General features: G+C 42.0%; 1 protein-coding gene across 2 annotated transcripts in view; it reads right to left on the bottom strand.

Moving 5' to 3' along the window:
- Nucleotides 1-20,741, bottom strand: part of CDHR1 (cadherin related family member 1) — a 76,488-nt gene that overhangs the window by 6,144 nt on the left and 49,603 nt on the right. For both annotated transcript variants that reach the window (XM_083845327.1, XM_083845328.1), the window contains 7 exons: nt 19,233-19,333; nt 16,497-16,700; nt 13,425-13,577; nt 10,080-10,244; nt 7,908-7,975; nt 5,022-5,250; nt 3,831-4,085 (listed from right to left, as the gene is read on the bottom strand). In XM_083845327.1, the coding sequence (XP_083701453.1) occupies nt 3,831-4,085; nt 5,022-5,250; nt 7,908-7,975; nt 10,080-10,244; nt 13,425-13,577; nt 16,497-16,700; nt 19,233-19,333 (1,175 nt within the window). The remainder of the gene's footprint in view (nt 1-3,830; nt 4,086-5,021; nt 5,251-7,907; nt 7,976-10,079; nt 10,245-13,424; nt 13,578-16,496; nt 16,701-19,232; nt 19,334-20,741) is intronic.

The following is a 20,741-nucleotide window of genomic DNA, read 5'->3' as shown; positions in this document are numbered from 1 at the left end:
AACCAGCCCAGAGAAGGGTTGGCAGACAGTTCAGAACTGTGGCAGAAGTTTGGAAGTAGCTAGGCTTGTATCAGCTTTGAGAAAAGGGATGTCCAATCCTGGGACAAGAATGCAATTAAAGAGATTAAAGCAACTGTTTGGAATAAAACACGCCATGAGCTATTCCTCATTTAACACGCACGTGTGGTCCTGGGCTTCTCATGCAGAAATCTTGCAGCCATCTGTCCCCTGCAGGGAAGCTCCTCAGACAGCGTCCCTCAGTGTGCTGAGGTGCCCAGCTCAGCACCCCTGGGACTTGCCAGCTTTTGAGGGGCTGGTTTCCAACACTGACATGTGCCTTTGAAGCTGGTTTCATGAACTCAGCACTGTGCAGGTTAAGGACAGGTAAATGCTTCAGGCTGTGAACCTGAAAGGCAGACTGGGGAAAACACCTCTCTGCAGAACACGGGCCTTATTCTCACCATCCTTCCTCCACAGTGGCTTCCTCCTCAAAACCCCAAGTTTACCAAAGAAGATGCTCATGTCTCCTTTTGCTACTGAAAGGGTGACTTACTTCCTTCACTTTTCACTCTTCTGCCACAACAGTCCACAGCACGCAGACATCCACACCTCCTGGCAGCTTCTCAAGAGCCTTTTGTAGTGCGTGGGTTGCAGCACGCAGAACAAGTGGGCAGTGCATTATCTTGAAGTTGGACCCAACAGGAGCGTGTGGTTGAGCTGTTTAACCATGAGAGCAGCTAAGGCTCGTCAGCTATATTTAGAAGTCTCAGTAAGCGGGTGAAGCTGTTAAGAGCCCAAGCTATCACAGATTATAGACAAATCAGGTTGTGTTGACTTGAGCAAGTGCATCTGTAAAACGAACCAGCCAGTTCTGAGGAGTCCATTTCCACATTTTTAGCATTTCTTGGGTTTTGCCTCAGATTAGACCTAGTCTCCTTACAGGGATGGTTGTGGAGTGTGTAAGAGAGGAGGAAATACACCTTCTGTGAGTTTGTTGAACCTTTAAATCAGTGGAATGTACTCATCACGTATATTTAGAAGTCTAAATCAGTGACCAAAGCTATTAAGAACCAAAGGTGTCACAGATTATGCTCTCTAAATGTGGACTAAAGCTCCAGGCCGTGAAGAGCTGTAAATAAACGCCCCCGTATCCTTGCAGAACCTCAGCGGAGTCACGAGGAGGCAGGGGGATCCCCCATCAGGCCAACCTTCAGGATCAGGATTGGGGGATCAGCTACCAGTGAAAATCATGGGCAGCAGGAATAGATTTTTTTGGTGACATTAGGGTGCAAAAAACATCGCTTTTTCAGCATATGCTTCTTATTCTGTTGAGAAAGGATAGGAGATTAACAGATGCCATTCAATAGCAATTTCCATAAAAACAGACTCAGTTAAATTAAAAGGCCTCTGGAATTTTTTATTGCTGTACTGTTCCAACAGCAAAAGGTCCTTTTGATGTGCAATACTGCTGAACTTAGCCACAAGGCATCTATCTCGAAGGGCACAGCCTTGCGCTAATTGCAATGGTAAATGTTAATCAGAAAATATGCCTGTTTAATTACTTGGTGTGATTAACACTGCAGGAAACCTCTGGAGGATGCATTCAAAAATATCTTCCTTATCCAAAATCAGTAATACGTAAATACCCACCAAACAGCTAACTAAGAGAGACTTTATGCAGCTGGAGCATGGAAGGACGACACGTAGATTCGTAACAGTCAAATAGAGAGAGAGAGAGAGAAAGAGAGCGCACACAATGTCCCTCTACCAAGAGACTGCCTCCTGCACCAAGCACTAGCAGTGACTGTTTTGTCTGGGACACTGGGAATGAGCAAGAGCTTCCTGCACCACCACGGTACCTCATCCACATGGAAGCTGGAACTTGAGTGCTTTTTCAAGGAGATGTGATGCTCTTGGATAAAAAAACAAACGAACAAAAAAAAACCACAACTCAAATCATTACAAGCAATGAAAGAAGTAGTGGAGAATTGCACAGAAGCTTACAGAGGACATGACATAAGATTAGTGCTGCAGGTCCTGCTGAAGAGACGTACTCAAGTACAGAGAGAGGATGTTGTTGCTATTTCAGCATACGTGCTAGGCCTTGCCAGGGAGAAGAGCATGGGAGGAAGGAATAGCTATGTCTGAGAAGAATCCAGGTCTTCAGAGCCCTCTCCGCTTCCCTTTTACACTTTATTAAGGGGGAGCTCCCTCACTTTGTGCACACCCGGGACAAAAAGGAGCAGAGAGGAGATGTTGGAGGAGACAACTTCTTTTCATCACTTGCTTATGTTACTTCACACACTAGAAGGAAATCCAAGAAACTCTCCATCCCAATGCACCAGGTGCTCTTTTTTTCCTTCTAGATATCCTTCATCGGCCCGTATAGAAGGAGGAAGGCCTGGTTCAGGGACATAAATCCCCCAGCAGAGGAAGTGTGGGTACTCGCACTCTCCTTGATATCCCTCAGCCCTAGCCCCACACACTAACAGACTGGTAAACAGCTCATCTCTGCACCCCGGAGAGGGGAGGGAGAGCTGGTGGATATGGGGAACCTCCATTTCCACCTCACCTGTACTCTGGGGCCAACAGCTGGGGACAGTGCCTGAGGCCAGCTGGTGCCACACACTCCGACAAAATGCCCCTAGTAAGAAGGTGCAGGGTGAGCCTGGAAGGCAGACAGTGAGGGTGGGCTTTTCTGCTGTTGGCTGTGGGTAGAAATTCTTATTTGTTGCATAAAACCCACCAAAACTTATGGTTTCCATTGGAGAAAGAGGAAAAAAAAAAAAGAGAAAGAGAAAAAAAGAGAGAAGGCCAGCTGCTGTCTGTAGGAAGAGATTTGCATCTTTGCCCAGTATGCATCTGGTCCAGAGACTGTCACGCTAATGACGTGTTTCTCATTTACATTAAAGCCCATTTCCTTCCTGCTGGTACTTACTTAAAGGCATAGCAAGGCAGTTACGATAAATAAAAATCACACAAGCATGCACTGCTGAGCATAAATTGCTGCCTGTCCTTTGGTGGATGAAGAAGTTGGACTAACAGGACACTCTCAACATATGTTTGCTATCTTTTACAGTGGTCTTTTGTCTGCTAATAATACTGCAATTATTAAACTCACATCCAAATTTCTATTTACTTAAAGCACTTCGATAAAGTTTGCTCACTTTTCCTATGTCACTAATTTTGACTTGCAAAAAAGGTCTAATATATTTCACTCTGGCCCCAGTTACTTTCTATTAAACTTTTTTGGGGCGGGGGGGAGGATTGTTTTCTTCTCCTGAATGTAAACAAAAGATCAGAGATTTAGCAGTTAGGATTTACCTTTACTCTCAGGAGTCTATAGTCCTTAATTCGTATCTATCTCCAACAATCAAATGCAAGAAACTCATCATTAAAGGTCTGCAAGGCATGTCCTATGAGGAGCAGCTGAGGACACTGGGTTTGTTAAACTTGGAGAAGAGGAGGTTGAGGGGTGATCTCATTGCTCTCTACAACTTCCTGAGGAGGGGAAGTAGAGAGAGGGAGGTGCTCATCTTTTCTCCCTGGTATCTAGTGGGAGGATGCACATGAATGGCTCAAAGCTGTGTCAGCAGAGGTTCAGACTAGACATTTAGAAAAACTTGTTTATCAAGAGGGCAGTTAGACATGGGAACAGTTTTCCTAGAGAGGTGGTTGATGCCCTGTGCCTGTGTGTGTTTAAGATGCATTTTGGTAATACTCTTAATGATAGACTTTAACATTGGGTCAGCCCCAAAGTACTCTGATAGTTGTTCTTGATCAAGAATCGCCCCAGCACCGTTTAGGATTTTTCTAAAATATTTGCTTACCTCCTCTGTGATATCGATCTTCAGAACTGCTGTGGTGCTGAAGGAAGGGGAGCCTCGGTCTTTGGCCTGCACCACCACTGACCATATACAGTCTTTGTTTTTTGTAATGTTGTGGATGATGTCCAGGGAACGGATATAAGATTTCAGCTTGATTTCCCCAGTGCTTTGGTCTATATCAAACACATTGGCTGGGTCTGCCTGCATGATGGAATAATCCACAATGTTGTTGGGTTCTTCTGCATCTTGATCTATAGCCTGGTGGAGGAAACGTAAAAAACAAAGATGTTATTGTTTTGCCTGAAGACAAAACTCTAAAAGTTTCTGGGCATTCACTTCTGATAATATCCATGTGGTAAAATTACTGACTGTTTTTGTTTAGTCTTGGAAACAAACTCGCCTTTCCTGGTATCAGCTATGCTACATTTTCTAATGAAAAATAGCAGGGCTAGAGTTCTTTTTGTATAAATGATTTCTATTCAAGATTAAAGGGAAGAAGATGAAAAGCAGAAGCATAACCTATCTGTAGACTGTAAACGGTCTATTGCTAGGGACTTTCTCACACAGCATCATGGACAAATGTTGAAATTAATAGAGAACAATGGAATTAGCTCCACACACACTAAGCTATAGCTGCCTTAAGTTTTTTGCTGTGGTATTTATTCTGCTAGTGTTAGGTGTTGCATAATCAGGCTTGACTATATGCATTCAAATATGTGTAACATCGGATGTTCTGCTCCTTTGCCTGTGAATTGCTATTGCAATGTTTTTTAACCTCCTGTTCTGCACTGGATCACTATACATAGTTCTGCAAAGTGAAGGGGATGAAGTTGTGTGGTTGAGCACAATGGCATGGCAGGGAGGTTAAGTATTCAAAACCCTGTACTTTCATCCATTCATCTTACTTGGGCTTCTTATGATCACTGTACAATCTAGAATCCTCCACCAGCTAATGGTTCAAATACTGTAACAGAACTTTATCTTTTGCCTACAGAATTTATTTCTCTTTCTCAGCAGTCTGTAAATACTATTATTCCATGCTTTAATCCATTTGTTACGTACAAACGGATGTGCAGAATAAAGCCTCAGGAAAAGCCAACTTTCAGGCATTCATCATGATCCCTGAGCAATAAACTGCATAGCTGGGGCTTTTCCAAGGCACTCTGCTTTGTGACACACTGTGTTGTTTCTCACCTCTATCTTCACTGGTGACCCGATGATCATCGTCTTTTCCTGGATGTTTTCATTGAACTCTGGAGAGTGGTCATTGACATCTAGCACAGTGATGAACACTTCAGCCAGGCTGTACTTCCCATCTGTGTCCTCTGCTTTCACATAGAAATTATACTTAGAGTTCACTTCAGCATCTAATACAGCCCAGGGCTGGGTGTAAATTATACCTGTTGATGGGTGGATTAGGAACCTGAAAAAAGAAGTACGGAGAGATTTTGAGTGTTTTTTTTTTTTTGAAACCTAACATATATTTATAGCCTGGGGCAAAGGTGGGTTCTAAACACTGAAATACTGTGCCCAAAGATCAAAGACTGGTATTCTTCACCTTCCTCCTGTCAGGCTGATGTTTCTGAATCATTCACTCTACCTATCTTTGGCTTGTTCCTTTAGGCTTGAAAACCACAGAGTGTGATGTGAACACCACAGTGTCTGGTGTTTTTCTATTAATTGTGCGCTAGCCATTTTAGCTGCATTTTCTGTTAAAGGCTTTGTCCTAAATAAATGCTCAGCTCGATGGCCTTCCTCCAGAATAATTTCTTCATGTTAAAACATTAAGGAACTGCCTATTTATTCAGTTTATAAGTACAATGTATTTGATAATGTCCTGAATAAATTAAAATTGATTGATATCTCCTCAACAGCTAAGGGAAGTTTGCTGCATATCATGTTTAAACTCTTTGCTTCTCAGAATGGGTAAGAAAAATGGCTGCTTTCAAATCCCCAGAAGTGCAGGGCACATTATGTCCTCCAAAAATCATCACTTTTCCACAGACTGGCACTGGGATGGAGAGGGTGTTCAGATTTATCTGTAGCAAGTTCACTTCTACACATTTGTAATTGAGACACTATCAAAAGTGACATGCGAAAGCTGAGATTTACAGAGAAGATACCAACGCAGTGTCTTTTGTAAATGGACTACCAACATAGGCTCCAAACAGGGTTTTTAACAAATACAAAATACAAATACATATTTTAACAAATACAAAAGGTTTTGTATATCTCCTTTAATTAATTTAAAGGGTGACAAAATATTTTCTGTATCTCAACTGTGAGCGTAATTGAGAGTGATTATAAAACATGCACTTAGTAATCCAGAATCATCAATTGTTAGCATTACTCTGTTAAATACAAATACAAGTCTTGATGAAAGCTAGGACCTGGAGGTGGAAAGAGCTGTGCAAACTCTTGGTAGGAGACAGTGCCTGTGCTGAGTGCCTCTTTAGTGCCCAACCCAGCCTCAGCACACAGACAGAACTCTCATCATTGCCATTTTAGTGGAAGAACAGAAGCAGTGAGATGTGAAGAGATTGCAGCAGTGTACCCCACTCCCAGTGTCACTTTGGATGGAGAATTACTGACGTAATGGTTATGTTTTCAACAACTAACACTATTCCTCTTACTCAGGTAAAACTCATCTTTCTGCCAATGCAACTGCATTTCCACTGATGCAACCCTGTGATGAAAAAACATGCTCCTAATTGAAAATCTCAAATCTATGTGTTCAGCATATCTGGAGGTTCAATGTTTAGGAAATCAATCCAGCCTTGGAGAGCCATGCCAATCTGGCACAAGCAAAAGAAAAAAAATCATATTTAAGAAGGGGAAAAGTGCCTTTACATCCTTATTTCCTCATTCAATAGCATAAGAATGGTGAGCCTGAACATCCCCACAACTCCAATCAGAAGAAAGTTGCACCTGCTTTTTTTTTTTTTTGCACCTGCCTTTTTTTTTTTTTTTAATCCTTTGTCAACAACCTTCACAAGCTTCTTTGCACCAGCAGTTACACTTTAAATCAGAGAGGTCTGCCTCTACGACATGACCTTTGCCTGCTTGCCTCTATGCAGCCTGCAGATAGCTTAAAGACTTACTGAGCAGCTCAGAATAATCCATCCTGGAAATGCTCCCATATGTGTACCCTTCTGGCTACAGAAGAGGTTCACCCTTAACATCTTGGATTTTGGACTTTGATTGTGCCTCCTAAATGGCTTTCACCCTAACAAGAGGAGTTCAGCTTTAACTCCAGGGGATAATGTACAGAGAAAAACAGATTCTGGAGCTGAGTGCCTGAACAGCTTATTCATTTCCAAGTTCTGCCCTGCAGCCCCATCACGTCCAGGAGATGCAGCTTCCAGCAGCAATGTCTGTGATGGCTGATGATGCTAGGGATGTCTGGGAGCCCCAACCGATGGACCACGGCAACTGCTGGGATGGAAGCAGTGTAGGCAAAAACAACATATCAGGACATTCTTACCCCCACACTGTTCCCAAGGCAAGGAGAAACCAGGCATCATTACAAAATCAAATAAGCAATAGATTCCCTTCTTCCCTGATGTAGGGCTACAAGTTTTAAATATATATGATGCTTCGAACATCCAGTGCAACTGGCCTTGAAAACTAAAGTTTATATCTTTGGAAGTCTTGACTTCTTTGATTTATTTTGGTAAGAGTTCAAACCAAACTATTTGTACAGCTGTATAGAATGGTAGGTGAAAGAGCAAGGAAATTTTTTTCCCCCAGAATTGACTTTTGACAACTAGACCAAAATCTCCCATTTCCCTTAGAAGCATTTTTCAGATGGTGATTGAACAGATCCTGTGTACTGGTACTTCAGCTGCCTTATATCTCTTTGGGTGCTTGTGGGTAAAATTCCATAGGTTGATGAAGCAGATGTTTAATGATCACACCATTTTTTCTGTTTTTTTTTTTTTTTTTTTTTTTTTTTCCCCACAAAGCTCAAAGAACATGGCATAAACGTCCTTGGAAATGAGCAGATCAAGAATGAGCCCGCTCTTTTAAATTCTTTTTAATACTCTCCTTAAAGGTTATTTAATTTTATTTTTTACTTACAGATCTGCTCCTGTTCCATAGATAGAGTACTTGACTTCTCCCCAAAGCCCTGAATCTGGATCTGTAGCCTTAAGAAAAGAAAATAAGAGAGTCATCCTTTACTAAATTGCAAAAAGATGTGTGGACATTTTTCTTTGAAAAGCAGATCACTTAAAAACCCAAACTCCCTCCTTTTGTCAGAACATTTTTAGGGGGAAATCACACAAACAATTGTGCACCTAGAAAACAGCAAAATCTAACACACAGAAATGTCACTGGGTGTCCCAATTAAGCTGCTAAGACGTTGCCTGTCTCCTGGCCAGGCTGGTGCCCAGAGGCTCTAGCAGGGAGAAAGCCACTAGATGGCTCTATTCATTGACATTTAACACATCTTTCCTTTAAAAGAAATGAAGCCAATCCCAATGACACAAGCTGCCCACTCTCAAGCCTTCCTAATTATCAATTTAGTATTAATGTGTATTCCCTGGCCAAAATTACTTACTGTATATAGAGGATTTTTTTAATGTTCCGCTCTTTTAATCAATTCCGTTTAAAGTAACACGTAACAAATATTGAAAACTATACATAATATTTTAGCTTTGCTTAGAAGATAATCACTCTTGTGTCTGTGTGACTTTTAGTAATGCAGACGCTACAACAGTTGATATCTTTGTTCAGGATTCTTGTTGGCTTCCAGTCTTAGCTCTGGATTTGGAAAGCTACTGATTGGATGACAGTAATTTCCATAAGCCCGTTTCTTTGGTAGCTCTGAGATGCTATATTGTACCATTGTATCTGGCCATCTAAATTCCTGGTGGTGGTGGTTAGTTCACTCATCTTCCTGATTAAACATTTGTTACTTCTTCTGAAAACTAGGACAATGTCTTTAATTCCTGCATGGCTATCAGCCTTGCTGATGTTTTAAGTTTCTCTCACCCCATAATTTTGACCACAGTCTACACTGGGACTGCCTAACTTTTCCTGAAACATTTTGTACACCTGGAATTTCTGCCAGAATAGTAATTCTGGGTACTCAGAGAATCTTAGTTTGTGGAGTATATTTGTGAATCTGGGTCAAACACTGAGTTGTTATCACATGAAAATAAATTTTACATGGAAACTTCAGCTATGCTATATATACCTTGGCTTAGAATGGTTAGTTTCACTGCGTTTTACAAACTTTTTGTATTTTTTTTTTCTGCCCACCTCATAGAAATTTTTTATTTTGCCTTGTTGCAAAGACAGTGATGTTTGGAGTCTGTGTTCTCTACAGCATTCCTATTAGTTTCCTCTGACAACCATTTTTGTAGTGTTTATGTTCCTTTTCCTCTTTCATTCTTCCAGTTCTCAAATTTGCCTTTAGCACTTTACTATGATGATTTCTTTTCCTTTGTGACTTGCAGCCTGTGCTGGAGATCTCTGGCAACCTGCCTCCATCACCCTTACCTCCGAGGCCTCTGCAAGGTGACTTGCATCACCCACCGATCCCCATGTGGCCAGGAGCTTTGTGACATGAGACATGTTTCCAGTCCCAGCAGCTGCATTAAAGGGGTACAGCTTGCATCTAATGGCTGGGAATGCTTCTCCAGTACAGGACCCATGTAATGCCCTGATTTTCCCTGATTTTCTTTCTACGGAAATGTGAGCACAGGAAAATCTATAAGCATATTCTTCCCATAGTGAGACGATACTTCAACAGGGATCTTTCTTTCCCAGCTCTAAGCATTTTAGTGTTATATTTTTGCCTTCATTAACTGTCTAATTATGCATTTAGCAGCCAGATTCCTCCCAGGAGGAGGAGACTTATACCTAACTAAGCAGGCATCTTGTTTTCTTTTTACTCATACTTAAGCAAGCAAATCCAGTAAATCCAATTCCACTTAGTCAGAACCAAATCTTTCCGCTGGACATTGATTTGACTGGGGCTTTCTTAGTACTCACAGACCATGTGATCTGTCTTAAAAGCAGATGGCCTTTAATTAAAAAAAAAAAAAAAGTAAATTAGTTGTTCTGAAGAACGCTTGCCTAAAATTTTGTTTTATTGGAACATGTTTTGTTGTTGATTCTGGAAAGGAACTGGAGATGAATGGTAATATTTGCGAGGTGCCATTGTCTACTATTTTTAAGGTATTGGAACTGTCTCCATAAATAGTTAGAAAAGAGAGTATTTTCTTAACAGATAAATAAACTTACAGTTACAGCAACTACGTTTGAGCCCCCTGGGGAGTTCTCAGGGATCCTGGCAATGTAGTAGTCAGAGGAGAATTTCGGGACATTGTCGTTGGTATCCAGTAAACGTATCACCACATCAGCTGTTGAGCTGAATCTCTCTGGTGTGTTCACCTCTATTGCAAGAAGCTAAGAAGAAAAAAAAACACAGAAAATTATTACAAAGCTGATATTACTACTTCTTAAAGGAGCTTCATAGTGGAAGCTTTGAGCTTCAGATGGTAGAGAATGGCTGCCATGGTGTCTCCTGCTCGCTTCATGCAGCACCTGAGACACAGGCTGTTGGAGCTCATCCTCCCCGTGCCGCTCGCAGGGCACTCAGCCTTCCTCCTGCCGTGTTACAGTTCCCCACTGAGGCAGGTGGTGTGTGAAGTCCACCAGCAGTGGCACCACTGACTGGCTGAGAGGCACATGCTGTGTTCAAGTCCTTGCCCTGCTAGACTGGGAGAAGTTCGTGTCACCTACAGGTGACAGGGTTTGGAGGGGAGCAGTTTAAGTAGGCAGGGAAAAGGCTATTTCAGTACCATCTTCTGGAGCTCTTCCTACCTTACAAACAGTTATAACAGTTGAAAACATACAGTGACAGGATTCTTGAAGAATTCAGCCCCAAAGGATTGCTTGGAATCACTACAGATCACATCTGTTCTAGAAGAGGAGTTTGTTACTGCATCTCTGTGCTAACTTGTGTGCTTGGGAGTCTCGGATGGTGTTTCACCAAACTACATTTTTGAAGGTAGTCATACAGACGTCACCAAATCTGCTTGTGAGCAATCTCAGCTCTAAACCAGCACATAGATAAAGTCCTACTGCTTATCATACACGTGGACCTATAACTAAATTATAGCATCCCCACAGCGAAATCTTTGCTGCTGGTATCAGCCCCTGCTAAAGTATCTTATAAGAGCTTAGTCATTTCATTTGTTTTTTACATTCATTTTTATTCCCTCTCCTTTCAGCAGTCATAGTCCAGCTATGTCAACATACTGACAACATCTTCCTTCCCTCGGGGGGGGATTTTTGTCAGATTACTTCTCTGCAATGTATTATGCAGTCGTATATAGTTCATTATAAGCAGAGAGAAGAAAAAAAATAGTGTAAAACTGTTTCTTCAGAGGACTACACAGCAACAATTAATACAACTGCCAGAAAAGTAGACAGATATAGTCTTAAAAGTGGCAGGTGATTCGTTAAAATAGATTTGATTTTGGCAACTGAAGATAATTGCAGCCTCATCTGGTCCCAGTCTGCGGGAGATGTGAGCGTCTGTAGAAGGCGAGGAGCAGGTCCAGGCTCTTGTCAAGGAGGGATGTACTGTGAGCTGATGGAGGAGGGAGGGACGTGGTTTGGCCCCCAGAGCAGGTCAGCCTGTGGCAACAAGTCCCATCATAGTGGGACAGTGACACTTGGCCTCTCTGGCAGAGGGGCTCGAGCTCTAAAAGGCCAGGTTGGAGGGCACAGAGGTACAAATTATCACAGCTGCCAAAACTTGGGAAACACGCTCTGGCTCTTGGACAGCTGAAAATGAAGAAGGTAATGCCGACCAACTGTATTTAAAAGCCAGCCCTAAACGGACGACAGATTTTCTCGAGTAGCCTTTGCCTCAGGTAGTTCTTTCGTGCACCTCCCAGTCCAATCAACTTTAATCCCTCTCTGGCATTTTGCTGTTAAATAACAAACCAGAGGAACAGGACCATTGTTTACAGGGAAAAAAAATGACAATAGCTTCTCAAAGCTGCTGTAGGATATGTGTTAAATAGAAATAAGAACCTATTTCACCCCAAAGTTTAACTAGAATGACTATTTTAGCAACTAAAGCTGGGTAGGAAGCGATTTGAACTTTTCAGGGAAATGGAGAAGGCAATGAAGTCTCTATAAAGTATTTGCTGCCATACATTATTACCGTATCATTCAGCTGCACCTTCTTCATTTGGAATCTAGACAAAGGCTCTGCATTTTTAGCAAAGCTGTACAGTCCTTCTTCTGTAGAAATAATTTCACCCTCCCTTCCCACCCCCCAAAAAAGAATAACTACTCAAGTTAAAAAGATGTATATTCTTTTTCCTAGTAATTAATTCTTTCAGTGTTCAGGCTAATCACATCAACTGCTTCCATTTCTATTAGCATTCATGAGGAGGCCATGTGTAGCTTCTTTACTGGTCTTTTGGCAGTTTAACCTGAATAAATGTGTGCTTATTATAATTAGTTTCAGTAGCATTTTATAACCCGTTCTGAATCTTTCATTTTGATACAATAATGATGCATCATATTTTTGTAGCATCTATAACCCATGAAGCTCAAACTGAGTACAACATTACAAGAAGAGACATGAAGCATACTGCAGTGAAAGGACTTTTGGGTAGTTCTGTGCAGAGCCAGGAGTCGGACTCAGTGATCCTTATGGGTCCCTTCCAACTCAGGATATTCTGTAATTCTGTGACTTGCTAAGGACACAAAACAAACTATGTGGTAAGGGTGAGAACAAAATCCAGGAAGTCTGACTTCTGAACTGTGCTAAAAACACCTTTTTGTGTAGAAAATGAAAATCGGCATGTTTGTACTCAGCTATATAGTTTTGACATTTTTTTTTTTATGACTACAGAGATTGTCTACACTGTTTGATGCAGACAGAACCAAACATCTATACTCATGTTCAGAGGCAGCTGACACAAACCATACTACTTAATTATCTCATTTATAAATTGATGAATCCATTAGGGAAGGTGATAATACAAGTTTCCAGCTTTTAGATGTATGCTGGTTCTTGTATGGCTGGCTTGCAGCATGGGTGCGATAGCCCCAGATCAGTCTGTAAAAGGCCATATATACAGATACGCTCTGACAAAGGCAGTGAGCAATTCTGGGAAATAATTTTCCAGTCAGCTGGGATCTTCAGCCAGCCAATATTGAAAAGCATGATCATGAACAAAATTACTTAGAACTAAGCAGGTGAATTTCTGGCTCCAGAGAAATTAGGATTTCACCCTGTGAATTTATCATTGTAAGAGAAGAAATAACACCCTTAGGGTTCAGTCTAGAATGACTCAGCGCCAACAGCATGTACAATTTTCACAGAGATAATAGTCAACAGTTTGCACTGACTGGACTAAATTGCATCCAGATGCATCCATTAAACCTTTCGGAAGTTGATGAACCAAGGGTGGAAATGAGTGTCCTTTACATGGAATATAATGTCATTGACAAAGCATCAGACAACTCCAGGTGGACTGAGAAGATAGATCCCATCAGATATGTAAGCCATCATACACATATCAGATACACAGGCAGAGAAGACACAGAAAGCAGAAGTACCTTGAAGGTTAACACCTTGAATTTTTCATAGTCGATAGCAGCAGAATTTTCCACTATTATCGTAACCTGAGCCTCATTCAGGACAGTTTGGGGAACGACTCGGAAGATGCCACCAGGTCCAACAAGACGGAGGTTGAATTTAGCATTGGCTCCCTGTGAATAAAAGCGGATACTGCATTGTTTTTGGTGAACAATTCATTTCTTACAGCTTACATTGGCTCTGTTTCTTCAGGCTGTATAAAATTAGCATCAGTCTTACTGCTTAGAGACCTCTGTTCTCCATCCCCTGAGAAAGAGACCACTAAGAAGCTTAGTTACATAATCCCTCCAGCCCTGGTCACAAAACAGACATAGCTTTTCTGTAAGTAGATTGACAAGCTTGGTTATTCTTCCAGTCTTAATGGAAAAACCCTCCAGTAGAACTGGCTACGAGAGGCACTTTTTTGGCAAGGAGTCTTGGGCTTTGTACTGCATGCTGCCAGCTAGTGCAGGTGAGAAGGACACCACCACGTGCAAGGAAGTCCTGCCTTCTCCTGGTTCCTGCCAAGGAAAGACAACTGTGCTGCTTGAGTCAGGACAACGGACCTCTCAAAAACCCAACCTGTTACCTTTAGGAACTCATTCTTGGGATGATGCTGAGCCATGAAGATGTGCAATTTCCAAACAGAGGTGGTACCTGACAGTTTGCACTGACTGGATAAAGCTAGCCCAGAGTTACAGCCACCAAACCTACTGGAAGTTGGTGCACTTGGGAGCAGAAATGAGCTCCGCTTGTGCAGAATAAAATGTGGCAAACATCTGATAGCTCCAGGTGAAGTGAGAAGACAAATCCCATCACATAGATAAACCTAGCCAGAGAGGAAATGGGAAGCAGCAAAATCTAGAAGGTTACCACCACTGGTGTGTGAGCTGGGACCAGGGAGCCCTAGTGCCAGACCAACTCTTTAAAATTAACTGGAGCACAGAAGAAAAAAGATGAAGTGGGGATTCTCACATCTCTGTCTCACAGGGGAAGAAGGAAAATGAGCTGAGCCCACCTAACCAGCTCTCTGACTTCACCAATTTCTCCAACAATGTCATGATTACATTGTGACAACCAGCCACATTCGGTGCCTGGCTGGTGCCATGTTTTGCTCCTAGCATGAATCTTGAGATGAAGAATTTCTAACAGTAACTTTCAAACAGGGAAACTTTGCTTTCAGCTGTATTCCCAGGGGGCTTGTTATGAGCAGTTCTTGCTGCAACCACGTCAAGAGGAAAAGTATTCAGTGGTGGACCCGCAAGGAAACCAGAGTGATACTGGGTCTAAGCTCAGCAGTGTGGTGTAGCACAGCAGTTTGCATTTTTTGGTTATACAAACCTCCACAGCTACACAGGGGACAACAGGCTCTCTTCTTCTGGGCAGTAAAGCCAAGCATGCAAAAAAAGCCAGAACTGCTGGACTATGGGGAAAGTTGAATATCTGACCACAAGAAGTCCTCTGTACTTAGGACGGTGGCACTGGTGGGGAGAGAACTGCCTCCCTCCAACGGCTGTGTGATTTCTGACAGTGATGTGCACTGAACCCAGATCAGCTCAGAGCAAGCCTCTCTGCATGTCTCAAAGCAGACAGCCGTGGGACATGGGAATGACTGAAGGGACAACACACCGAGCCCTTAGCTGTGTCTGTCAGAGGAAGAGAGTAGAGGGAGAAATTTCTGTATGATGTTCTTGCAAGATGGCATTTCCATTGAACTTTTGGCCTGAAACAGGCTATGCTCATAACTTCCTTCTCACCTACGCAACCCATTCTCCTAAAGGGGCAACGGTGGCTGTGACAAACTGATGTATGATTTGAATTTTCTTCCCTATATAGAACTCTTGTGCAGAAAAGAAAACACTGCTTTCTATGCCTTAAAACAAAAGCAAACCAATCCCCCTAGAGTGATGTCTTACACAGTACTAGGAAGCTTCTTGAGAAATCTATACAGTATATTTAGCAATGTTTTCTGCTTATTTTATAGCCTAACTTGCAGCCCTGAATATTTTGTCAGCCTACATATGATAAATATATGTTTTGTCTCTAAATAGAAGAGATGGGTTTTGTTTCTTTTCTTCTGCAGCAACATCCTCCGTGACAATAGCAGGATAGACGTAGCACTGCTTTGAAAGCAGTCATTTATCTGCTTGCTGCAGAGCAGCAGGAGGGAGGGGGAAGAAGCTAGTGGGTTTGATAGAGTACAATACAGTCAAAACAGCACAATACTGAGCACAGTTATATAAGAGCGCTCTTTCCAATAGCAATACAGTTCTCAGATGCATTAAGCTTTCTCTTGTCACTACCTAACCTGAGGCTAACTCAGATGGATGCCATTCATACAGTATTTAGCTTAGGGATCCCTATAGCAACCATCACCATAGTACCTATGGGTACCAGAGGTCAGCTAGATACCAGGCTGAGATGAATGCAGCCTTCTTTTCTTTCCTTTGATCTGGTTAGTTAGTTTGGCTCTGGCATAATTTTTCAGATTACCTAAAAATATCACTCCAGTGGGAATGATTTATCAAAGTATGCACTGCAGACTCTGGTTGTAACATAAGGGCCAGAAGGATGATATGCCGTAATAAAAACAATGTAAGGGTACAAACCGTGTTGTTTCCAGAGGGGCTAGAGAAGATACAAACAGCAACTGCACTTAAAGTTACTAAAGTGATTGAGAGCCCTAAGTAAATCTCTACAGGGAATATGTTCTTGGACATTACACTGACAACAACTGAATAGAACCAATAGATAGAGGAAATAAGGACTGCTTGACTTCAGCGGCCCCAAGAGCTGGACTGCAGCTTTAGGACCACCCTGCTCATTGACATAATGGTATATGAAAGACTAAATACGCTTCTGGCTCCAAACTCTCTGTGGTAATGGACCCCAAAGATACTTTGTCTACCCTGAACTTTCTGGGAATGCAGGTGAAACAGTTGAGGTCCTAAAAAGAAAAAAAAAGGGGCCAGACATTTGCCAATTCTGACAGCCCTTACTCATCTTTGGGAAACAGGGCAGGAAAACTCAAAGTCCAGGTAGATTCCACTTACCTGATCTGAATCGTTGACTGTAATCTTCAGTCCCCTCAAGATTTCACCCTCTGGGGGATGCTCGTACATGGTCAGTTCAAATCTGTTCTGGGGACCGTTTTCTCCGTAAAACGTTGGTGGATGATTGTTGAGGTCGACCACCCTTATAGTCACCATGGCAAAAGCATATGCAGAGACATCACCTTCTGGACTGACTTCTGATGCCTACAGAAGGTAGAAGAGAAAAACGATGAGGGAATATTCCCTTCTTAGCTGCAGCTGGTTCTTTCCTCAGCTCCATGTTCAGATATTGTTCTGCATGCAGAAATCACCCCGACACACAGTGATTTTGTGCACAGATTCACAGGCTTAAATTTCTCTAGAAATCTCAGTCCATTTCACACTGAAGTTTATGATGATTAGAAGGTTATGGTAATATACCAGTCTCAACAAAATCCTGATGAAAAAATTCTCCTCATTTTGTGAGCTTAGTACATCACCCTAGATGAAAACAGTTCTCTAAAGACAGATAATCTAATAAAGACAAGATAATTACTTGCCTGAAGTGCTGACAGAATAGAAAGGGAAGGTGAACTTTAAATTTGCTGGGGTACTACAGGTATTTGATTGTTGCGTTGCTGGAAGGACAGCAGCTTTGAAACACTACAGGAAAAACCGTACTTGCTGTATTTAGGCAGCTGGAAATTTGAAAAAGCAGAATGAGACTTTTATTTTTTCCTTTTTGAGATTTATTCTCTGATTTACAATTCTGCTTTCCTGCCTAGACAAGCTTAATTTAAGTTGGATAGAGCTTGTACAGATGAGCAAGTATAACTGGCATTTTTCTGAACTGAAAGATGAAATCTAAGTTAAACAACTCCAACACACAGTCTAATTCACTGGATTGAACCTAAGACATTTCTTCTGTCAGCATAGAAACTCTGACTGGTGTTTTTGTAACAAAGCAGGTATCTCTAAAAGACATTTTTGCATTCAACAGGCTCAAAAACAAAGGCACTAGACAGCTAAACTGCTCTGAAGAAGTAAAATTCAATTGTTTAAAGCATGTCAGATGTAGAGTAGTGCTAAATTCCATCACATAATTTGTTGCCCCATTTATGAACAAATAGTATCCTCACTGATTTGATATTACAGTTCTGCAACATGCAACTAAGATTGAATTTACCTGAAAGATTGTTGTACCTCTTTCTGAGGCTGGGGAAGAAGATCCTCAACTTGAAATAGACACAGTTAGAACTGACAGCAACAGCCAAGGTGCAACACTACTTTGACTAGATGTTAGGGGAAATTTATTTGTAAATTATGCCTAAATTCCCATATGTATCACTGAATGTATTGCTACGCATCTGGTCAGAACATGAAACTGCACCAACAGCAAGTGGAGAACATCCCTGTAAATGGGTCTGCCAGGAAGGGGTGGTAGCAGGGTGAGCCAGGCCCAGTCAGATCCAGCAGGCTTCATTCAGTGACCACAAAACTTGCCCTCCTGGCACACAGCCATTGCTCTCCTTCCATAACAGCTGCTCCCACTCATCCTCTCTGGTGTGCAAACCAATCTGGAGGTACTGCTGAGAAACAAGCAATTTTGCTGAATGCAGCCAAAATAGAGGCTCGTGCTTGCTACCCAGCCAGGTATTTTTATCTCTGCTTTAACATTTGGCACTTTGCTTAGGAGACACATTTTCCCAAGGTTATTGAAGGCTTCTCCAGGGGCATTTTGAAGTCTGAGCCAAGGTTTGATGTGTCTTGACTCTAAAGAAGCTGACCCTTCTCAGTGATTTCATAGGCAACCCAAGGGTGCTAGTCTTGTAATAGAAGCACACGTCACTACCTACACGGGGTTATACAACATCCTTTCAGTCCCACAGGCAGGTTTTATAGCCTGCACCAAGCTCCAGGTTGCCACAGCTACAATTAGGAGGTTGGAAGAACTTGAAAGGGCCCGACTAATCCTGAATCTGAGAAGTGCCAACAGACTTTCGTAAAACAGAGGGATTAGGGGAAGGAGTGGTGGATGAGTGTAACTTGAATGACAGGAACCCCACAATCTCTCAGGGTTAGCCAGCTGCTCAAGCCCACCAGCAGACAAAGTGCCCTTGGGGATGCTATATTTAAAACTGTCTTCAGACAATATTGTCCTTACCTTGGCGAACTCTCATGGTTTTAATACACATTTGCTTGAGGAAAACTGATAGAGTCTTCACAATTTAACTCTACATTTTTAAATCCTTGCTCTTTAGAAACTGCTTAAATAATGTAGACTGTCACACTGATACCAGCTCATCAGGGTGTTAGCACTTATTTATTAGTATGTGGTTGATCAGTGCTTCAGGAGTGGTTATTGACACAACACAGTGTGATCTACCCCAATCCTATTACTAATTGCAGACTTCGCAGTTACCCATCTCATCACATAGCAGTTACAAGACGTCAATTCCCAGTCCAGCAACAACATTTGAAAATACAGAGAACAGTTATTTACATATCGCAAAGGATTTTGATTCTCTAGACTCAGACATGAAACTAGGACAAGATGACTTCACTTGAAAGAAGATATTTGAGACACTAAATATCTCATGGAACAAAAGCAGTTTGTTCTGTTTTACACTATCTGGCAGTCTGCTCAAATATAGCTCTTAAAACAGGTAAAGTGGGCTATAAATTGAGCTATTTTAGACAATCATGACTACTTAGGGCATTTAAGACCAACAGTCTTCAAGTGACCACAGAGCATACCTGAACTTTTAGTTCATACACTTCTTTCTTGAGCTGATTTGGGCTTTTTATAACAGAAATGGCTCCAGTCGTGTTGCTGATCTCAAAGGAACCTTCACTTCCTGCAATAAACCAAGATACTCTAGTTACAGGCCATTCTTCCTGTTTTCTGAACAAGCACAATCAATCAGCCATATACTTCATTAAGCATATCTTTGTTTGCATGTGTATCCATCCCTATCAGTAGATCTGCATCTGCCTTTCAAAAATGAAGTATTTTGATGCCTGGTCACGGTGTGGTGAAAACACAGATGGGGGCCAACGAGGGATTCCTCCCCTAGGAATGGCTTGGCAGAGCCCTACTCATATGGACAGCTGCCCTCATTCTCCTTTCCCCCACCTTGGTCAGTTTCCCTTCTAGACTCAGCAACCCGGCATGCAAATTTGGTATTCATTTCTGTTATGCTGTCTTCTTCATGCTGAGTCTGATCCACAGGCAGAACAGGGCTGTGGGCTGACTTTGGCCCCTGCAACCTAATTTTCATCTTTCTGAACAGAATGTGAACGGGCTGTGATCCCTTTAGACCTGGTGAATATGTACTGAAGCAAATGCCAGCTTGCAAAGAGGCAGCAGCAACTCATCACAATGTCTGCACCCACCTCACTGTCACAGCCGAAAACAGGCAGGTGCCCAGGAAGGGGACCAGCCAACAGCTCAAGGGGCCCTGCCCTGCTCTGCCACAGGGCTACAGGCACCCTTGCATGCTACCTCACTCATGGTATTGGCCATAGTCTATGCTTTGTGGCAGAGCCTACCATTGAAAGGAGAAAAGAGAAAAACCTTTAAAATAAAGGAGACTGAGGCTCAGAAATAAAGGATAATGATCTGACAGCCAAGCCATTTTTCTTTTTCTTTAACTCAATTCCAGTGATAATTTTTAAACCATCTGACAGTGTCCCATTTTGCTAATACCTGCAATAACTGCAACTTCATTACAGTATACTAGGCACAACAATGAACAGATATTGAATCATGCTCTGGTCAATTATTAAGATACATTGGCCTGGAAAGAACATTCTGACTGAGAAGAAGCTGAAGTCAATAGTGGTTTCAAGCCACAATACCTTGCGTTATTGTCTAGGTACCACAGGGAAATTGGTAACTCAAGAGTATGTAGCACTATGTGTTCCTCCATATAGCACGTTCAGAGGATTAGAGTGCTTTCTAAAGTGGTTTCACCCTCCTCGGATAAAAAAAATGCTTGTAAAGAATAAATAATTTCCCATTTGCTGTTAGTCAGCCTGCAGTTATTGTAATAATGGCTTGTCATGACTCAGGTCAGGGTCTGAGGTGCAAGGGCAGGCACCTGCTGTAATCTCTTCTTTTCTATTTCATCAACTTTCTATGCACTAAAGCATATTCCCTTCCTCTTTTCCATTTCATGCTACTAGTCTGTCATCCCCTTCCATCTTCATTTGCCACTCTTGCCTAATCGCTTACCCTTTTTATTCCATTTTCTCCCATAGCAG

Source organism: Anser anser (genome assembly GCF_964211835.1).
Source record: "Anser anser genome assembly, chromosome: 7".
In the NCBI taxonomy this organism is placed as follows: Eukaryota; Metazoa; Chordata; class Aves; order Anseriformes; family Anatidae; genus Anser; species Anser anser.
The sequence above is the reverse complement of the archived record's forward strand: the minus strand, read 5'-3'. Positions and strand labels throughout refer to the sequence as shown.